The sequence below is a fragment of the Catharus ustulatus genome, chromosome 4, assembly GCF_009819885.2.
Source record: "Catharus ustulatus isolate bCatUst1 chromosome 4, bCatUst1.pri.v2, whole genome shotgun sequence".
Lineage (NCBI taxonomy): Eukaryota > Metazoa > Chordata > Aves > Passeriformes > Turdidae > Catharus > Catharus ustulatus.
The window spans coordinates 73,204,789-73,224,749 of NC_046224.1; the positions used below are offsets into that span (position 1 = coordinate 73,204,789).

Consider the following 19,961-nt stretch of genomic DNA (forward strand, 5'->3'; position numbering starts at 1 on the left):
AGATCTCAAAGGACTTCAAAAAGCATTAACGAGCCAAGCACTCTAAATCCTGAGAGAGTTTGGGGTGGAATTATTACCCTCATTAAAAACACCCAAGGAGGGGTGCTGGGGAAACCCCTCAAAACCAGCTAAAGACAATGGAGAATTAATGGCCTGGTTCCTGGGAATAATGAGCACCCTACAAGAGCTGCTGCTGTCCTTACAGTGTCAGGGAGGATAATCTGAGCTCCTCCAGACACAGCTGCCTGCTGCTTTTCATCTCAACATCTCAAAGCATGGCACAAGCCTCCACATATTGTCTGAGCCACATCAGAGCTCTGTGATGAGATCCCGACCCCGCCATGGAATTTTGCAGATTTAAATGTCTCAGAGAGTGCTTGAAAGGTTCCTGTGACTCTGGTAGATCTGGGAGCAGGGCTTGCTACTGGTAAAATCAATAGATGACACCAAAATGAATTAAATTTAGGTAATTATAAGCACTTAAAAGTTCTAATTTGCATGATTATACTGACGTGTACAGTCCAATCAAGAAACTACATGTATTTATAGAAAGATAATGGCCTATAATGATTTAAGGAAAATGAAAAGAAAAATATCTCTTCAGATATTACATTTAAACATTTTTGTATCTGTCCAGCCTAGCTGGTGCAGTATAAATAGCATGACTTTATGGTGAGATACCTTTCCATTAGTCATTATTTCCAAAAGCCTGAAAGCAGGGAGAAGCAGCAGGCTTCAAATCCTTCTGACTTGTATCACACACAATTCCCCCAAGCCTGTGGGGTGCTGGAAGACTTCTGTTCTCAACCAGATCAAGGCTGAACAGCAATTACTTGGAGAAACACAGGTCAGAGGCAATTGAAGGGATCAGAACCTCTTAGAATCAGGTCTACTATGGATAATGAGCCAGAGAACAAAAATAGAGCACAAATTGCTGTAATTAGGCAGTTATAACTGGTAATATATATGGCTGTTCAGGTCTGTTTTTTATTTCATGCTGGATACATTTTCCTTCTCTAGAGATGAATCAGCTTACTCCTGGCATTATGTTGTTTATGAAAATATTTTTGAACAATGAATAACTGAATCTTGGTGCTGCAAAGTCAAGTCAAGTAACACTGAAGAGCATTGCTGTTTCCTTTATCCTTAAGTCATTTTTAATAGGGGTCGTAGATACAGATAAGCTGCTGTGAATATTTAATATTTTTAGCAATTCTCAGCAAACAGAGAGCTGGCTCCAGACTTTTTGCTGCTCCCTTACCCAACATGGGTACGAAGGGCTACCTGGTGGGAGCCAGAACACAGCTTCCAGGTGCTCTTGCTAATCCCAACAGGGTAGCTGAGCTGGGAATGGGCTGCTGAGGGATGAAATCTCTGGCTGGTGTGACACACAGGCAGCACCCACCCCATCCATCCTCTGCCTCTAGCAAAGCCCCTGCTTTGGAGGAGAGCAGACTGGAGGTAAATAGACCAGGTCATTTATGCTCAGTATCACTACCATCATTTCCTGGTCAATGCAGGCATTCTCTCCTTCTTCCCTTTATGTAAAAACCAAAATTGAGAATGTAATTGGTGACACTTACATCTGGCTCTATGCCTTGGACAACAAGTGCGGGGTTCAGGGGGAGCCGGCAGAGCTTCACCTCCTGGAAGAACTGCTGGAGTCTCCTGAGTTCCAGATTTAACACCTCCTGCAGCATGGGAACAATCATGGCAGCAGGAAAGAACACAAAAGCAGCTTTTATTTATTTGTTTGTTTGTGTATTTATTTATTTAGACTGCCTTTCTGTACTGTAAACAAGCAATGCAATTTTCCAAGCCAGTAGCATCCATGTGACCTAATGGGGTCACACTAGGGCATTAAAAATAAGAACTGCAATTTTACTCCACATTGATGCTTTTTTTCTGCCTAGATGTGCTACCAGCTCTTACTGTCCTGTAGGTTCAGATGGAAAGAGTCTGTTCCCAATGGCATGGAGTGACAAGGCAAAGGAGAGTGGCTTCAAATGGAAGGAGGTAAGGTTTAGTTTGGATGTCAGAAAAAATCTCTACCTGTGAAACCAGGCTGGATTGGGCAACCTGGTCTAGTGGAAGGTGTCCCTGCCCATAGCAGGGGATTGGAACTAGAGGATTTTTAAGGTCCCTTCCAACCCAAAATATTCTGTGATTCTATGATTCAATACCCTTCATTAGGGGTTGATCAGCCTTGTACTGCTCTGCTGTATCTCATGGGGTTTATTGCCTTTCCTAAGATCTTCCCAACTTGCTGCTTGTTGCCTCAACACCGTGATCTTCCTTGCCTGACTCTGTTAAGTGCAAGGTTTTGGAGCTTCTCAGTATCACAGTAAATGCAGCCTTGAGACTAATCTCTAAAATCTGAATTATGCATTAGTGATGTATAATGTATTACTACTATTTCTTTTTCTTTACATGGATTTTCCTTTTGCAAATATTTTTGTCTTTTTACTTCTGTGTTTGCTTTGCTGATCTCAGTAGCAACACTGAGGGTTTTCTGAGAAACCCTTTGAAAATCTTTGAATCCTTAACAAGGCAGAAAGATTCATGAGACTGTTCATGATAACCAGCAGTGGCAAGTATATTTTTATTTGGCTTTCTGCTCTGCCTTGCTGAGATTTCCACAAGAAGCAGTTTGACACACCAGGTAAATAACAGCAGCTGTCCTGGAAAATTAACAGTTCTGAAATGGAAATGCACATATGCAATATAAAAGCTGCACCCACTGGAGAAGACAACTGCAAGTTTCTACTGCCAAGGAGGCATCTCTGCAGATAAGTGTTCAGTGTTCATTTCTGAGAGCTATATTTGAGATTTTAACCACATTCCTCTCTGGTTTTCTTTGCTAAGAAATGAGGATATGTCCAGCCTGCCAAGAACAACTCTTAGTAAAGCTTTCAAGAAACACTGCAGCTCTACAGGAGTCAAATATTTTGGGATGAGGTGCTGAATGTGAGCATTCCTCTCAGTGAAATGATAATCAGCCTTGTTGCCATTATTTCTGGCCATCTCCATTTGAGAAACCACCGAGGAAGGAATTTAAATGGATTAAAAGATCTGCAGACCTCAAGAGTAACAGTGCTGAGAGTTGTCCCATTAAATATCTATGTGTTACCTGCTTTCAGAGCAGAAAAATATGTATAAAATTTAGTTAAATCTTTGGCTTTTTATGTAAAGGGTATTAAAAGAAAGAGCTGTTACCTTACAGAAAAAAACCCCCAAAAACCCAAAAAAACTCCTTACAGAAACTTAGAAGGAAGGGGCATTATTTTTTAACAAACCTTTCTTTTTGGGTCACTGGCAGCTTTCACTTTTGTGGCAATGTCTTCCAGAATTCTGATGAGTTTTTCTTCCTTAGAAAATTCATTGTTCAGGGCTTGTCCAGCGCAGAATTGGAGAGCAGCCAGTAGTTTCTTATACCACATTCTGAAATGAACATCATTCTGTGCATTCTTCAGCAGCCTGAAGGAAAGAGAGGGAAAAAATATCTGCATATCTAGAAATGAATTTTAATATATATCAGTTCCAGCAGGAACAATAAACTCCAGACTAATCTACTTTTGGTCACTTTGGGCAGCAGAGAATGAAAAAAAATGTTATTACTTGTAGGCAATGAGACTCAAGTCCCATTTGATAAATGATGAGATTCCAAATGTATTGAATAAACAGGAAACTGTCATTTCTAATTGCCATACATAGTGCAATGCCTGTATTGCTTCTTATTTCTGCAAAAAAAAAGTTGACAAATTGAAAAGAAGTTGCATTTTTGAAGTCCAGTGTTAAATATATATCCCTAAATATTTTTCTTTTCTCCTGCCAGTTCATTTATACAAGCAAGCACATCTTTCAGCTAGGAGGTGCATTTAAGGACTGTTTTAGTCTCAGATGTACCATCAATCCTAGAAAGTTTCACTATTTTAAGCTGAGGAGACATTTCTGAAATTGGCTATGCTGCTAAAAAGAGTGAAATGAGCCCATTTTATTCAGTTCTTTACTGGTAAGTGCTGGTCTAAAGCAAAACTCAGCTTTTAGTTCTTCTGAAGCCTGCAAAAGCTTTGGAACTGGAATTCCTGTCAACATAAAAGTCAGAAATAAAACCAAACCCATACTCTTTTTAATAATAATCACCATGCAGACCAATTACACAATTATATGGGTCAGGAAAGCTGGGGAGTTTAGAGGGGTTTTTTTAGTTAATCAAATTAATCATTGGAAAATATTTTCCTTATGCAGGCCAGAGGTTTTGCACACTGTTTGATTTATTTTTGCAAGTGTAGATGGAATCCCCAGCTCTACATTGTTGTTAGAACATCCTGCCTATCTCCTGGGATTTCCCTCTGCCTGAAGGACTTGTGAAGTGCTCTTAGCTTTTGTGTGAACTCTCCCCCTCACAGCTTCATCCTTAAGAACATCTCAAACCTTAAATTCCTCATAAATGTCTGAAACTTAATGCAGTTTCCCCAACCTACCTTTCACAGGACAGAAATCAGAGGAAGCTCCTGACTTTCAAGGTATATCACATGAATGAATATGTCACATATGAATATGTCACGTAGCAAAAAGCAAGAACAAGAAATTACTCGAAGCATTGATATTTAAGGGTGAAAAACTATAATTCCTATATATTCTTCAGCGCCTTCAAATTACAGTAATTTCACGACCATAAGGTGCACTGGACTATAAGGCGCACCTGCCAGGAGTTGGCAAATTTCGCAACTTTGTAGATCATATAAGGCGCACCGGACTATCAGGCGCACTTTTTTTTTGCAGTGAGGATCCGCCCCCAGCTCCGCCTGCGCAGTTGCTGGCCGAGGCCCCACCTCAACCCGGCAGCCATTGGCCCCCGGGCCCACCTGTACCCGGTGGGGCCGGGCTATGCCTGCTGCTGCTCCATGCAGCATCCCCAGGGCCAGGCTATGCCCGCCGCTGCTCCGTGGAGTGTCCCCGGGGCCGGGGCATGCCTGCTGCTGCTCCATGGACCGTCCTCGGGGCTGGGGCATGCCCACCGCTGCTCCGTGCAGTGTCCCCGGGGTCGGGGCATGCCTGCCGCTGCGTGCAGCATCCCTGGGGCTGGGCTATGTCTGCCGCCGCTCTGTGCAGCGTCCCCGGGGCCCCGCTTCTCCAGGAGTTCCCTGGCGCTCCAGGTGTCACGCGCCCCCCTGATGCACCGGGAACCCCGTGCTGCCGGTGCGCTCCAGGAGTCCCCTGGAGCTCTGAGTGACCCAATGCTGGCAGGCTCACCCCGCGCCGCCACTGCCCCAATGCCAGCAGGATCGCCCCGTGCCACCTCTGCTCCGACTCCGGTGGCTTTCCTGACCACCGCACAGTGGCCACCCCAATTCCAGCGGCTTTTCCCCTCCCCGCACGGCGGTGGCCCCGATGCCGGCGGCTTTGTCCCCGTGCCCGGGCTGCGTCGCCACTCTTTCCCACCCCCGCGCAGCCACTGCCCTGATGCCAGCAGGCCCGCCCTGCAGGGCCACCTCCCTGATGCCAGCGGGCCTGCCCCATGCGGGGGCCGCCCCGATGCCAGCGGGCCCGCCCCGCGGGGCCACCTCTCCGATGCCGGTGGCTTTGCCCCCCGCCTGGGCTGAGCTGCCGCCCTTTCCCTCCCCTGGGCAGCCACTGCCCCAATGCCGCCAGGCTCGCTCCGGCCCGGCGCTGGCCTGATGCCGCCGCCGGGCAGGCTCTGCTCGCCTGGGGACTGTTGCGGGCTCGCACTTCTGGGGTAGCAAATGTCGCAACTTCGTACATCAGATAAGGCGCACCGGACTATAAGGTGCACTTCCAGGTTCGGGGGAAAATTTTAGTCAAAAGTGTACGCCTTATAGTCGTGAAATTACTGTATATATAAGTATTGCTACTGTAGCACATGCCTCTTTTGGTGATGAGGGATCTTCTAGAAAGCAATGATTTTTCTAGGTCCTCTTTTCCTATATAATTCAAGGCAGAACAATATCACCTACTAGTTTCTGAAAAGTTTCAGTTGCACAAAACCTCTGAACATCTGAGGATTTGAAAATCCTGAAAGACTGAGTGGTGTTTCTATCAGAAATGCCAAGACATGAAAGGGAAGCCATAGGAGAAGTTTATCATCAACACTCTCTGGAGAAGTCTGAAATTACTTTTTATGTTTTTTTCCCTGTAGACTAGTAAAAACAAATAATTACCTTTTGGATCCCAAGGAAATACAAGTTGTCCAATGCCTGTTGAAAGGCAAACCTCAGCACGCAAAGGCAGCTGTGCTCTTACCCTGAACCTTTCACAAACTGAGGAAAGCTGAGAGCACCTGCACACGTGCCAAGGGATAAACATATTTTTTCATATTTTGATCAGAGTAAGTCCAAGATTCCACAGGATGGGATTCATCTGCTTAAATGTTAATAGCTCATGTTATTTCAGATATCCCAGGAAATCCACTTCCTCCAGCTGCTGGCCTGGAAGGGCACAGGTCCACTATAGGCAAAGTCTCGTGTGCCACTCCCATGCAGATGTCTCAGACTCCCTGTGCTGTCTAACCCAGCCTGTGCTTAGGGCACTGCATTGCACCACACTCTGCACTGGCCTTTTAGCTCAGCTGTAGGCAAACAAGACAATTTAAAATAAAAAAAAAAGTCTACTTCAACAGTCAGTTAGGATCAGGCTGATTATCTTTTAAACAAAAGCATCACTGGTACAGTCCCAATTGTCAATTTTCTATCAAAGCAAAGCCCAACTCAACCTCAGTCCAGCCAAAAAATTGCATTTTTCTGGCACATAGCCAGATTGAACTTTTTAACTTCTGTCCTGCAAATACAAATGCACTCAAACTATCACTGAGATTTCTGTTTTGAACTGGACCTCTAATGCTGGTGCAGAGTCTTGTCTGCACTACGGCTTGCATTGGAATCAGCCCCTGAGGATCTAAATCATATTCATTCATCTTCTCCATTTTTAGCAGTACATATTTAGGGAATCCATAAAGGCTACCTCTCCATGTTTGAGATGGCCCTTTCATCCTCTCAGATACAGAGAACATTAAACCAGCTCTTTTTTCCCCTAAAATGAAAGGCTTAGATTTCACAATGAACGAAGCAAAATAGCAAAACCAAAATGGTTTACTATTTTAAACAGAGTTACTCCCTGCATAACACAGATCAATGTAGAAGATCCATTTTTTGATTATTCTTGGGACTGATTGTTTATTGAAAATAAGCTTATATACATATATGATAAAATGATTTCTTTTTCCTTTCTGAGAAAGGATTATGGGCCATATTCAGAGAGCTTAAGCATAGGGTGTACATGAGGACAGAGGGTGTATGGAGTCTGAATCCTTTCAGGAGTGGTTCTAGAGCCCAGTCCATGGGGAAAGCTGAGGCAGTCATAATGTCACTGCTAAAATCCACAACCCTGGCAGCACGTGCTCAGCCTGAACACACAGGGCAGATTTTGCCTGTTCAATACAAGGGATTTTATTCATAAATCATCCAATCAGCTAAAAACACGAATCTAAAACATTCTTTCTACACCTATTAGAATTTAATTCTAAAATACAAAAGTAGTGTCAGTCCTTACATATACAGTAATTTCACGAATACAAGCCGCACCAATTTGACCAAAATTTTGGTGGAAACCCGGAAGTGCGGCTAATATTCCGGGGCGGCTAATACATGAACAAAATTCTAAAAGCTGCCAACACGGAAGTGAGAGCCCGCGGCAGCCCCAAGCAAAGCTGGAGCCCGGGCGGCCCCGGCAGAGGTGGGAAAGCCTGGCAGAGGCGGGGCCAGCAGTGTGGGGGCGGGCGGCAGAGCCTGAGCCAGCAGGGCGGGGCAGGGGGGCGGCAGAGCCTGAGCCAGCATGGTGGGGGAGCCCGGGAGAACTGGGGCTAGCAGTGCAGGGGAGCATGGCAGAAGCAGGAAGGCCGGCGGGTGGGGCTGCCTGGCAGCGGGGGAAGCCCAGCAGAATCGGGGCCAGCAGCGTGGGGGAGCCCGGCGGTGCGGGGGCCTGCAGTGCCGGCCAGGGCGAGGAAACGCGGCGGCGGTGCAGACGGGAGGGGGCGGCCGGCGAGCCTGGTGGCGGCGGCGGCAGCCCTGCCGGCGGGGCGAGCGAAAGCGGCGCTCGCGAAAGCGGCGCTCGCGAAAGCGGCGCTCGCGAAAGCGCCGCCGCGAGCCGCCGCCGCTCGCGAAAGCGCCGCCGCGAGCCGCCGCCGCGAGCCGCCGCCGCTCGCGAAAGCGCCGCGGGGCGGGCGCAGCGCTCGCGAGGCGCGGCGCAGGGCGAGTGAAAGCGCCAGCGGGGCGAGCGAAAGCGGCAGCGGGGCGAGCGAAAGCGGCAGCAGGGCGGGCGGCGAGCCCGGCGGCGGCAGCCCTGCCAGCCGGGCGAGCGAACGCGGCAGCGGGGCGGTGCTGACGGGAGAGGGGGGCCAGCGAGCCCGGCGGCGGCGGCGGCAGCACCACCCGGCCAGCCCCGCCGAGCCGTGGCGCTGAGCTGGGCCACCCGGCCCCATCGGCAACCATGAGCGGGCCGAGCCTTCCTGGCCCCGCCCCGAGCCAGTAAAGCCCGCTATGCCGCGATCCTGTTACTAATTGGCCAATTTGTGAAAGCTGCGCACGGATTCTCGCGACGAACGAAAGTGCGGCTAATATTCGGGGTGCGGCTTATCTATTGACAAAGACAGCAACATTGTCGAGGCACCGGGGGTGCGGCTTATAATCCGTGCGGCTTGTATTCGTGAAACTACTGTAATTTACTTATATAGTTCTATCTATTCATGTAAACGGTTCTAGGTGTTTTATCTAGAAATGCAAGCAATGTTCTGCTATGTTTTCATTATGTCTGGGGCTAAGTTACTGAACTTTAAACTAGGCTTTAGGGCTTTTTACTCTCTTAAGGCACTTAAAGTATATTCCTACTTACTTAAAACTGCAACTTACACTTCTATTTCATGTCTGTGTGGTTTAATATATTTTAATTTCTCTAAAGGCTTTAATTCAATCCCTGCATTCTTTTCTCTCTCTGAGGGACTCAGAGAGGCTTCTATTTTAGACACTCCAACAGGGCTCTACACTCAAAACATATCAAGCAACTGGTACAGCAGCACAGCTTCTCTGCCTGCCCACTGGGACAGGTGTGCTCCTAAAAGCCTGCAGACCTTCCTTTCCAAAAGGATTTGTACTAGCTGGGCCTGACTTTCATATCTCTTTTATAAAAGTGGTCCGAAAGAGGATGCAAAGGACAGTTTTTAATGTAATAACTCATTGTGGGCTCTGCTGAAATGTTTATTCAACAAATGAACGAATATGTTATTGCAGTTCTGTGTTCCCAACTTGCTGGCACACACATCTTCACCCTGCAATGGTGAGAACAGAGTGGAGATAGGAAAATCTGTAGTTTCTGAAGCTGTGGGATGGAGAAGTGCTCAATACACTAATGAAATTTTCAAGTTAGAACAGGATGCCTAGCTGTGACAGAGGAAGACAAAATTGGATTGATTTAAAGCCCAAGGCTGCCAGTAAAGAAGCATGTGAAGTCGTTTTTACCTTATAATATTCACAGGATTCTGCAAGACAGAACTCAGTATGAAAGCCTGGCTTTATGCCAGGCCTAGATGGAGCATCTTGCTCCTAACAACAGAGAGACTCTTCAGGTTCTCTGATTTGGGACAAACACCCTCTTTCTCAGCAAGGTCTGGTGAACTCAGACACTGTCCCCAGGTCACCTCTGTGAAACAGTACAGAAAGAAGCTGATCTGAACTCTACAAATGGAGTAAGTCAGGTACAGGGGTAAAGATGCCTCTGCCTTCTGCTTCTCTTAATTTCTGCCCTCACCAGCCCCATTTCCTGTTGGGCTGCTGTGTCAGAGAAGGAGAACCAGGACTAAACCTAGCAGCTATAGGGAAAACTGCAATTAAGAAAAAAAACAACAAACAAGCAAGCAAACAAAAAAACCCCACAAACAAACAAACAAACAAAACCAACCCACCAACCAACCAACCAACCAAAAACAAAACAAAACAAACAAACAAAAAACAACAAACCAACCAAATGAATAAAAAACCAACAAAAAAAAAAAAAAACAAAAAAAAAGGAAACAAACAAAAAAAACAAACAGAAAGAAAAAAGGAAGGAGATTGGATGAGTGGAAAAACAGGGGTGAGCTGGCCTCATTCTCCCTCTGCGGTTCTGGAAGACAGGGCAGCTGACACAGTCTGCTCTCTGAGTAGGATTTGGCACACAGATGAAAGAGTGAGGTGGCTCAGACAACTCTGCTGCTTGAACATCTGTTCTTTGTCTCCTTCAGAAAGGGGAGCAGGGTGACCTGGAGAGTGATGCCTGACAGGACAGATTTGCTCACAGGTAGCCTGTGAAGCCACATTGGAACCAAGAAAAACCCTAACCCTACGAAGAAAAGTCCAGGATTTGCAGTATCTTAGTGCAGGTTTAACACCTAGCTGTTCCAAAGGAGCAAGGTTTTTTGACTGGGTTATTTAGACATGATATCAGGATTATTTATTAATAATTTATTAATAATTAATCCTCTTAATAATTTGTTAACCCTGGTTAATTTGTTTCCAAGTGCTCTTCTGGGATTTGTTACACAAAAGTGGTGCCTACCAGCACACACTCTGCACATTCTGCAAAAGGTTTTTTGAATTCAGAGACACACCATGAAAACAAGGTGCCTTAGGGATGTGAGTGCTCAGGTACCTTCTGCTGTTGGTCAATCTTTGGTAAACCTGACCAAGGAAGTCAGTATGCTTTGTTCTGAAGGTGAATTTCCTGTTTGTTTTCTGGTTTTGCTAAGTTGGGGGCAGGACAAATCACAGAAGAAGGAAACAGTGGTACAAGACTGCTGCTCATCATGGCAATAATTGCATTAAAATTATTCTCCTCAGCCCTTCATATCAAAGATTAGCTCACAAAAACACTTCTCTACCACTGTACAGCTCCTATGTCTGAGGTTGCCATCTGTCTTGATTACCCTCAGACATCCTGCAAAACTCCTAATCTGTCCTTTGTGCTTTATTGTGCCATTGAGCTGGGGCACATGCCTGAAGCTTTTCACTGGTTTCATTTGCCACTCCTCTAAGAAAACATTTTACTGCTTGCATTCTTAAACACAACAATAAGTAACAGGGCTGGTCTGCCTGTAGGACTTCACTCAGGCTTTTCAGCTCCTTAGGTCTCAGTGCAAGCTCCCCAGAGACACAAAGATGTCAGAGATGACAAAAATGTACAGTAATTCCACGAATACAAGCTGCACCATCTTCACCAAAATTTTGGTGGAAACCCAGAAGTGCAGATAGTACTCCGGGGTGGCTAATATATTAACAATATTCTAAAAGCTGCCAACACGGAAGTGAGAGCCCGTGGCAGCCCCAAGCCAAGCTGGAGCCCGGCCAGCCCTAGCAGAGGTGGGAAAGCCTGGCAGAGGCGGGGCCAGCGGTGTGGGGGGCAGGCAGCAGAGTCCAGGCCAGCAGTGCAGGGCAGGGGAGGCAGCAGAGCCTGAGCCAACAACACGAGGGAGCCCGGCAGAACTGGGGCTAGCAGTGCAGGGGAGCCCAGCAGAACTGGGGCTAGCAGTGCAGGGGAGCCCGGCTGCACAGGGGAGCATGGCAGAAGCGGGAAGCCCGGCGGTCGGGGCTGCCTGGCGGCACAGGGAAGCCCAGCAGAACTGGGGCTAGCAGCACGGGGGAGCCCAGCAGAACCGGGGCCAGTAGCGTGGGGGAGCCCAGCGGTGCGGGGGCCTGCAGTGCCGGCCAGGGTGAGCAAACGCGGCGGCGGTGGTGCAGATGGCGGGGGGGGGGCGAGCGAGCCTGGCAGCGGCAGCACCGCCCGGCCGGCCCCGAGCGGTCCCGCTGAGCCGTGGCGCCGAGCTGGGCCGCCTGGCCCCGTCGGCAATCATGAGCGGGCCGAGCCTGTCTGGCCCCGCCCCGAGCCGCTATGCCACAATCCTGTTACTAATTGGCAAATCTGTGAAAGTTGCACACGGATCCTCACTATGAACGAAAGTGCGGCTAATATTCGGGTGCGGCTTTTTTATTGACAAAGACATCAACGTTGTCGACGCACCGGAAGTGCGGCTTATACTCCATGCAGCTTGTATTCATGAAATTACTGTACATGGAATAGAAGATTAAGAACTCCATCTACCCTGTGACATAAGGATGAGCAGTAACTGCAGCTAATAATTAATTACTCATTTAATTAAAGTAAAACCTCACTTTGCTTTTTTTGCCTTAGCACACTGGGCAACTAGTCCCAAACTCTAGAAAGGTGTGATTTATGTACTACAGATCAAAGAAAAGGAAACAGAAACATAGGAACAACAGCACCATTGTGGGTAGACCTATTGGGGCATTGCAGACAACATAAGAACAGACAAAAACAAACGGAAAACAAATATTAAAAAAAAAACAAAAACAAACAAACAGGTGAGAAGCACAAAGTACCTGGCACCTGAGAACAATACAATCTCTGCAGGGGAAAGTGGGGAGCAAAGTGAATTAGGCAGAAATTACTGTACAAGAAGGATGGAAGAGACACTAATTGTCCCAAGTGTCTGGAGTACTGAGCATTTTCCACAGATTTACAGAAACACAGGGCAAGGAGATCAACTTGATTGAGGGGATGAAGACTGAACTTCCTTTTGCTCTCCCTTTGACCAAGTACAAAGCTAGGAGAAAGGGAGAGGCACAAGAGGCAAAGCTCTCTTCATATGCTGACCTTTCATCTTTATTTCTATTCTAAAACAAGAAGAGAATGAAAGAGTATGTTTCTTGAGTAGACTGAGAGAGGTGTGGTAGATTTTCTCTGAATCTTTGTAACCAGTAAATCTCCAAGATGAAGAAACAGCAGCTGTTCAGTTGCTTGGAGCACCTGTCCACTTTTGGCTCTTCAGCTCTCACACTAGAAACCTGCAGCCAGTTCCACATGCTATTTCTCATAAAACAGAGCTGCTTTTATAGTCTCATTTTTCAAAGCATAACCTCTGAACAGAAAATAATTCTGCTAAAAGTGAATTTTTTTCTTTTTTTCTAACATACCATGTGATTAATTTGCTTTTGCTTTTCTGATTCGGTTTTTTGTAACACATAACAGAAATCTACCACATTGATCTCCCTTTGACAACAAAATATTGTTGCAAACATATACAGTATGGGGGTTAGGCTTGAGGAACACAACATTGCCATTATTTTCTTAGCCCTCTAAGTTCTTCATGAACAGCACAACCCAATTTGCATTCAGACAAATCACTTGATTCAGTAGATTCAATCCAGGCAGCTCCTCCCACTCCCACTGAAAGCCTGAACTATGGAATGCATGTCCTGCTGACTCACAAAAAATTACCAGATCAGAGGAAACAAAGGCTATTCTACACTGTGCAGGGAAGGTGCCAAACCCTGCTGAGGTTGCCTAGCAGAAAATGTTTTATTTGATATGTAATATAGTTAGCTGCACACACTTTGCATGAAGAAAATGAATCCCAGATAAAACTGGTGTTGTCTGGAGGAGGAAGAACTTGAAAGGGAAACAGAAATGCAATGAACCTGAATGAAAATGAACTCTATCAAGAATTAATTGGCAAGTATAATGGTGCACAGGTACCACTATCACTGCCAGAGAGAGATGCTGCTTGGTCTAAGGTTTAAGCAAGAAGCAATCAGCCTTCACTCTGAAGTGTGATTAAATACCAAGGGTGACATCACCTCACACAACATCTGTAGGTTGGACTGGTTCTGAATACTAATAAAAGAAGTACCACCACTGCCTCTTTAAAGAGAGTGATTAAATCTCCTCTCCAAAAACTGCATTTGGAAATAAGAAAAAAAAAAAAAGAATATTGTTTAACAAAGGTATTGCATTTAATATCTTCATGAATGCTATCAATTGGACAGTATAATTTTCCATTCAATGAGAAACTTGGCATTCAAATCTGGCATTAATTTTCCAAAGTCTAGTTCCATCTTTGCCAGTGCCTTCTCCACGTGACTGAGTATGTCCCTGTCTGTGCTCTTCCCAAAACTGCAGATTTTCTCCTCAGAACAAATGACGTATTGTTGTCAGAATTCCATGCAGTATCTTTTACCAGCATCAGCAAGCCTGAAATTGTCCAACAATCTGTCACTGTGAGAGTTCAGAGTAAATTCATGCACAGGGACTGAAATGCACTATTCATTCCAGGCATAACAGAAATTGTTGTGTTCTTCCCAGTGGGTGATGCACTGGGAGCTGGCAGTGAATGGGATTAGATGGGATAATCACCACCAAAATAAGCAGACACAATGGCTTTATTGGGATGCAATCCAATATGCCAGCAATTACTTGAATACAGGAGGTGACTAACCTACTCTACTTTCAAACTATATAAATGAAATGCAAAATTAATTAATATTGAAGCAGTCCACAAGAGCTAATGGACTTGCAGATCTTTGCACTGTTTCTGAATTTAGGCCAGAGTTATCACAGGAATACATGGAGGAGAAACTGAAAATGTTTTTCTTCAACTGCCTATTGTTTGGGTAGTTTGTGTCTATCAAAATGGCTTTGGATATCATCTGTGGTTCCCATTAGCTTCACAGCTGAGCTAAAAATATCCCTCATGACTATAAAACACAATGTAAGACACAGAACTAATCTGTATGGTTCTGTATGCACTGGGTAATCCAAATATACACAATAACGCAGAATCAAATGAGCTACACCACAGTACTTCAGTAACTTTACTTTGTTGGTTATTTTTAAAGGATTTAGAGGGGTAGGGAAATAGGATAAGACACTGACATGGTTTTTCAAATATGGCATTCAAAAGAACTTGTTCTGCAGAGCTGTTAATTTTCCTGTTTGTTCTGCACTCGGTTACAAGACTCTGCTTGTTGAACAATGTCTACATTCAAAGCTGTTATCTTTCAAGCAGAGTCTCAGGTTTTCACAGACAAGGTGCTCATATGTCAACAGCAGAGGAAGGATGTATGAGATTTGATATGTTTCAAACACATGGGGAGTTAATGTTTCTTTTAAGGCAGCATCCCTTCTACCTCTCTGGAAGAACCTGTCTGTAGCTTGAGTGTTTTAAGCACAGGTAGTACAGACACAACAAGAACTGATTCCGCGTTATTTCCTGACATGTCTGTCTTCTGCATCTTTACTTTCATCACTGCTGTAGCTAGCAGACCAGCTTATCTTATTTTCCCAATATCTATCAAAGGGAACTTTATTCAAATCTGTGCCTAACAGGAACAGGGAGGAAAAATGAGTCTCAGCAGGTGCAGCTGTGTTTCAGCAATGCTGGTACCTCAGTGTAATTACAAGATTACAAAATTCTGTTTGCAGTAGAGCTTTCCCATCTGACAGTGCTTTCTGTAAGATGTGGAGCCTCCTTTTTGTGTCAGTTTGCTGTGTGGCAGCTCAGTGCTGCACAACAACAAAGGATGCACGGAGCAGGTTCTGGGATCACAGTTAGCTCTGTGCCCCCACCCCGGTGACTTTGTCAATAGAATCACTGGAGACAACTTCCATGGCTCACTTAAAGTGGCATCATGAGGTCCCTTATGCTTCAAAAATAACTCATTTGTTTTCAGGGAATAGGAGAGAGAAAATCAGATTTTCAATTGGGGAGTCTTTAGAGTCTAAATCACACTTTTTCATCTTTTCATGATTCTGACTCCTTTAAGGGAAAAATCTCTTCACACTACAGCTCTCCTTATGTTTAAGGCTACTCTGCAATCTTCTTCAAATAAGATGAAAGTTTCTATGTTTTAATATAATTAAAATAGAGAAGACCATGAAAGATGGTGGCAGGAAAGAAAAACAAGCATTTACATGTTCAAGAAGAATATTTTATCTTCATACCTTTTCTAGGCCTGTTTTATTTCTTTTTCTCTGGTTTTATTTTTCTTCCTCTTTTCTTGGCATCTATTAATTTTTTGCTTCATGTCATACATAGTATGCAAAAGTAGGAGAGTAGAGCAGAGATGGAAATAACTTTAAATTCCTCCTTTTTAAATACTGGCCTGGTTCTGATTTTCCTTCCATTTCACTGCTTTATCACCACCAAATACTGGCTTTGTAAATAAAGAAGTGAGAATTTGAAGTTAAGCCCATGTACCAGGAAAAGCTTGCTGTAAGATATTAGTAAGAGAAAACCTTTCTTTTTTAGATGGCCCAAGGGTATTTTCCTAGTCGACAGCTGGCCTAGTTACCATGGAAAACAGAAGAGCTGGAGGGCAGGCACAGTAGGAAAATGAGGCAGAGACCTACATGAAATTGGGTTGGCTTCCTTTGCAGAGGCTTGCTGAAATTAATCTCTCACTTCAGATATCTTGCTGCTCTTTCATAGCTGGGAGTAGACTTAGAGTTTCATCTAGGTTTAAAAGTCCTCAACTCTGCTGAGACATGTTCAGCTGTGGGACCAGATCTGAATAGACTTTTAAATAAACTGAAATCCTTTTTAATGAACCCCTAAGCAAGAAGGTGTTGCTTCTTAAGCTTTACCAAGGAAATCTTACATCAGCCTCTTCAGATTAAACTGAATTTTAACCTTGGGGCTTAAATCCATAGATTTTCATGTCAGAAGAATTTAAGGCAGGTATAAGAATGAAAATCCATTCTGAATTTTATTTGATGGGTAACCTGGTAAAATTATTTTATTTCTCTGTGCTTCTGTTTTCCTTTTCAAAAGAAGAAAGATTTATTTCTCATAGGCTCTCCACAGAATGCTGTGCTTGTTTCTAAGCTGCTCTTATGCCAGAGGTAAATGCCATGGCAAATAGGACTTTTTAATAACATTGCCACCTTCCCACATGGGAACCCATCTCGCCAGCATCTTTCAATCATATGGGAGAAAATAACAGCCCCAGGCATATCTTTTGCTCATAAGAAAACAGAATTAAGATTCAGTTGTAGTGATAAAAAGTCCAGGTCTGGTTCCAAGATTCACAATCAAATTTGTGGAAGTGTTATTGCAGCAAGCAGATGTCATATTTCCATATGTCCTGAGTCAGGTAAAGAGTGGAGCAATCTGTCCATGAGCAGTCATTGCGTTGGCAGAATAAATATAGATAAGCCATCTGACACAGAATGCTCCTGGGACTTTGAAGCTCCCTGGCTCTGCTGTTGGCATCTTTCTCACCCTCAGAGTGCTGTCCTTGTGCTAAGTCCATGTGAGGATGCAGGATGGAGGACTGAGCTGCACAACTCCCATCTTTCCTCTCCTACCATAACCCTGCTCTGTGAATACCCCTGAATCTGCCACATTCTTTGAAAAAGATGTGTGCTCTCCTGAAAGATCAAAAATCCAGGCATGCAAAAAGTTAATGTGGGTAAGTGCCATGTTTTTCCTACCCGTAGTAGTCACATTATATTGAAGGAAAATAGGAAAAGCAAAATATTGAAACTTGAAAATTTCTTGTAACCGGAAGATAAAAAGCTATTGTTAAAATTGTTAACTTATTGTTAAATTGCTGGTCTGAAAACTCCTAACAACAAAGTTAGGCGACAGCACGTGTCAGCTTTGAATTGATGCAAAAAAGATTTAAAAAGGGGAATCCTTTGAATGAGGCTCCATTTTCATGCCATGACCAAATAATGTCCTTCTGAGTGACACACACACCAAAGCACTGAAGTTGAGGAATATTTGCCACCATGGCTGCTCCAAATCACTTCCACAAGCTGCCCTACCCACAAAAGTACAGACATGAGATCTGAGGGCTGTGTGAGTCACTCAAAAGCTGGTTCTTATGAGAAAAGTTTAATTAAATTAAAGTGCTTCTCCTGATAAAAATCATCACACCCAATGACTGACATGGTGGAGCAGGTTAAGTAGAAGAATAAATACTGGCTTTTAATACCACACTCGACAAAGGAAATGCTACAGAAATGTCAAAATCTTGTTTACTGTTTGACCTTCTCCATGCCCAGTGCTCACAGGATAATTATTGTAAATGGCAAAGCCTTTTTTCCCAGACAGAGCCCCAATTCCCTTGCGGAAGCACAAACAAGGTCTTCCTTCAGTAAAAAATGGATCATATGTTACAACACTCATGATGAAGGACTGTTCTATCAGTTAATCCAAGCCAATGAATTTGTCTGTGGAAATCCCTGCTCAGTCCCTTCTTCATTAGCCAAGATGGCAGCTGCCACACTAAAGCTAATGAACTTAATTAATATCAATTCAGTAAATTAATTTTTTTCCAGACATCATAATTTTGTACTAATCTAGACATTTATACCAATTTAATATCAGCTGACATAACATAATTTCTCATTTAACACTAATTGAAAACTACTGGTTTCTTATTCTAAAGAGCATTTGCTGTCACTTGTGACTTATGGCTTTTTATAAAGCTATCTTTCAAATAATATCATCATTGAATTTTATGTTTTCTGCCTAGCTGCAGAACTTTATATGCAAGCATGTAACTGGTGATGTGGGCAGAACGGAATAATCAGGTCATTTCTCTCAAAGATATTTATTTTAACAAGTTTTCTTCATGTTTTCTATTATATAATTGTAAAAGAACTGACTGAAACAAATGAACAAAAGAACAAACTCTTCATTTAAGCAGTGTTGAACTCAGCCCCTCTAGCTATTTTTTTTCCCCTCTAAATTTTGGGTTTGTTCAGCTTGCCTTCAGGCTTGGTTTCTTCAGATGCTGCAGAAGAAAGAGCAGATCTCTATTCTGTGCCATTTGCTGTTGTTGCAATGTAAAATATCCCTGTCCTGTGGGTTCCACCATGCCTCTCTCAGTTGAGCAACACCTGTATGGAACCCTACAAAAAGTCACTGGTGAAAGTCTCCATCCAAGAGATGGCAGCTACCATCAAACTGGTTATTTGGAAAGCACTCAGTGTTCTCAATCCTTCCAGAGGTACCAGCAGCCCTTCTGTAGGATCTGATGTTGGATGGGGTTGTTCAGAGCAGCTGCCCTGGGCAGCAGGGTGGGAGAGCTCCTGGGACAGCAGAAGGAACAGTGCACAAGGAATAAGTGCAGCTTGGCCATGTGATGGTGATGGGTCTCCAGAACAAGAGGTGTTTCAAAAGACATGACCCAAGGACAGGAGGCCTGTCCTTTGGCCAGGAACATGAACAAGTGTGTCAAGAGCTGCTTCTCTAAGTTCTGTCCTATCAGCCACAGAAACTGGAGGGCAATTTCTGGCAAGCACTTCAAGCCAGGGCCCAGCTGTCACAGGAACAGCAAATATTTCAAAATTCCTGTGATGTAGATTAATTTTAGGGTAAGAAAAAAGATTCCACATTACAGTAATTTCACGAATACAAGCCGCACCAATTTGACTAAGATTTTGCTCCTAAACCGGAAATGTGGCTAATAATCAGGAGCGGCTAATACAACCTCAGAAGTGCCAGCCAGAGTGCTGAGCCGAGCAGCTGCAAAGTCGGCATTTTGCCATTGTTACAAATCGCTACTCTGTTGCACCGCGGGTGGAGCCTGGCTCCCTGTAGGCAGCACGGGGGGCGGGGAGAGAGGCGGGAGAGCTCTCTTTCCTCCTCTGCCACAGCCCAGGGGAGAGACGGGGGGGGGCCCGGCGCTGCCATTGCCGCTGCCTGGGGAGGAGAGGGGGGACCCGGGCCGCCCCTACCGCGGCCCGAGGAGGATGGGGGAAGCCCGCGCCGCCATTGCCGCGGCCCGGGGGGGGGGGGAAGCCCGCGCCGCCATTGCTGCGGCCCGGGGAAGGGGGGGGAAGCACGCGCCGCCATTGCTGCGGCTCAGGGAGCCGACAGGAGCCCCGCGCAAGCCATTGCTGTGGCCCGGGGAGCCGACGGGAGCCCCGCGCAGCCATTGCTGTGGCCCGGGGAGCCGACGGGAGCCCCGCGCAGCCATTGCCGCGGCTCGGGGAGCCGACGGGGTGCTTTGTCCCCGCCCGCCGCCGCCGTGGCAGGAGCGGGGAAACTCCGTCCCTGCCCGCCGCCGGCGCCACGGGCGCGGGAAAGCTTCGTCCCCGCCCGCCGC

At 45.3% G+C, this 19,961-nt stretch overlaps 1 protein-coding gene across 1 annotated transcript in view; it reads right to left on the reverse strand.

Annotated features, from left to right (window-relative positions):
• Positions 1-19,961, reverse strand: part of PIK3C2G (phosphatidylinositol-4-phosphate 3-kinase catalytic subunit type 2 gamma) — a 172,038-nt gene that overhangs the window by 76,701 nt on the left and 75,376 nt on the right. Inside the window, exons 18-19 of the mRNA XM_042779210.1 lie at positions 3,297-3,477; positions 1,584-1,691 (exon numbers count right to left, since the gene is read on the reverse strand). Coding sequence (XP_042635144.1) covers positions 1,584-1,691; positions 3,297-3,477 — 289 coding nt within the window. The remainder of the gene's footprint in view (positions 1-1,583; positions 1,692-3,296; positions 3,478-19,961) is intronic.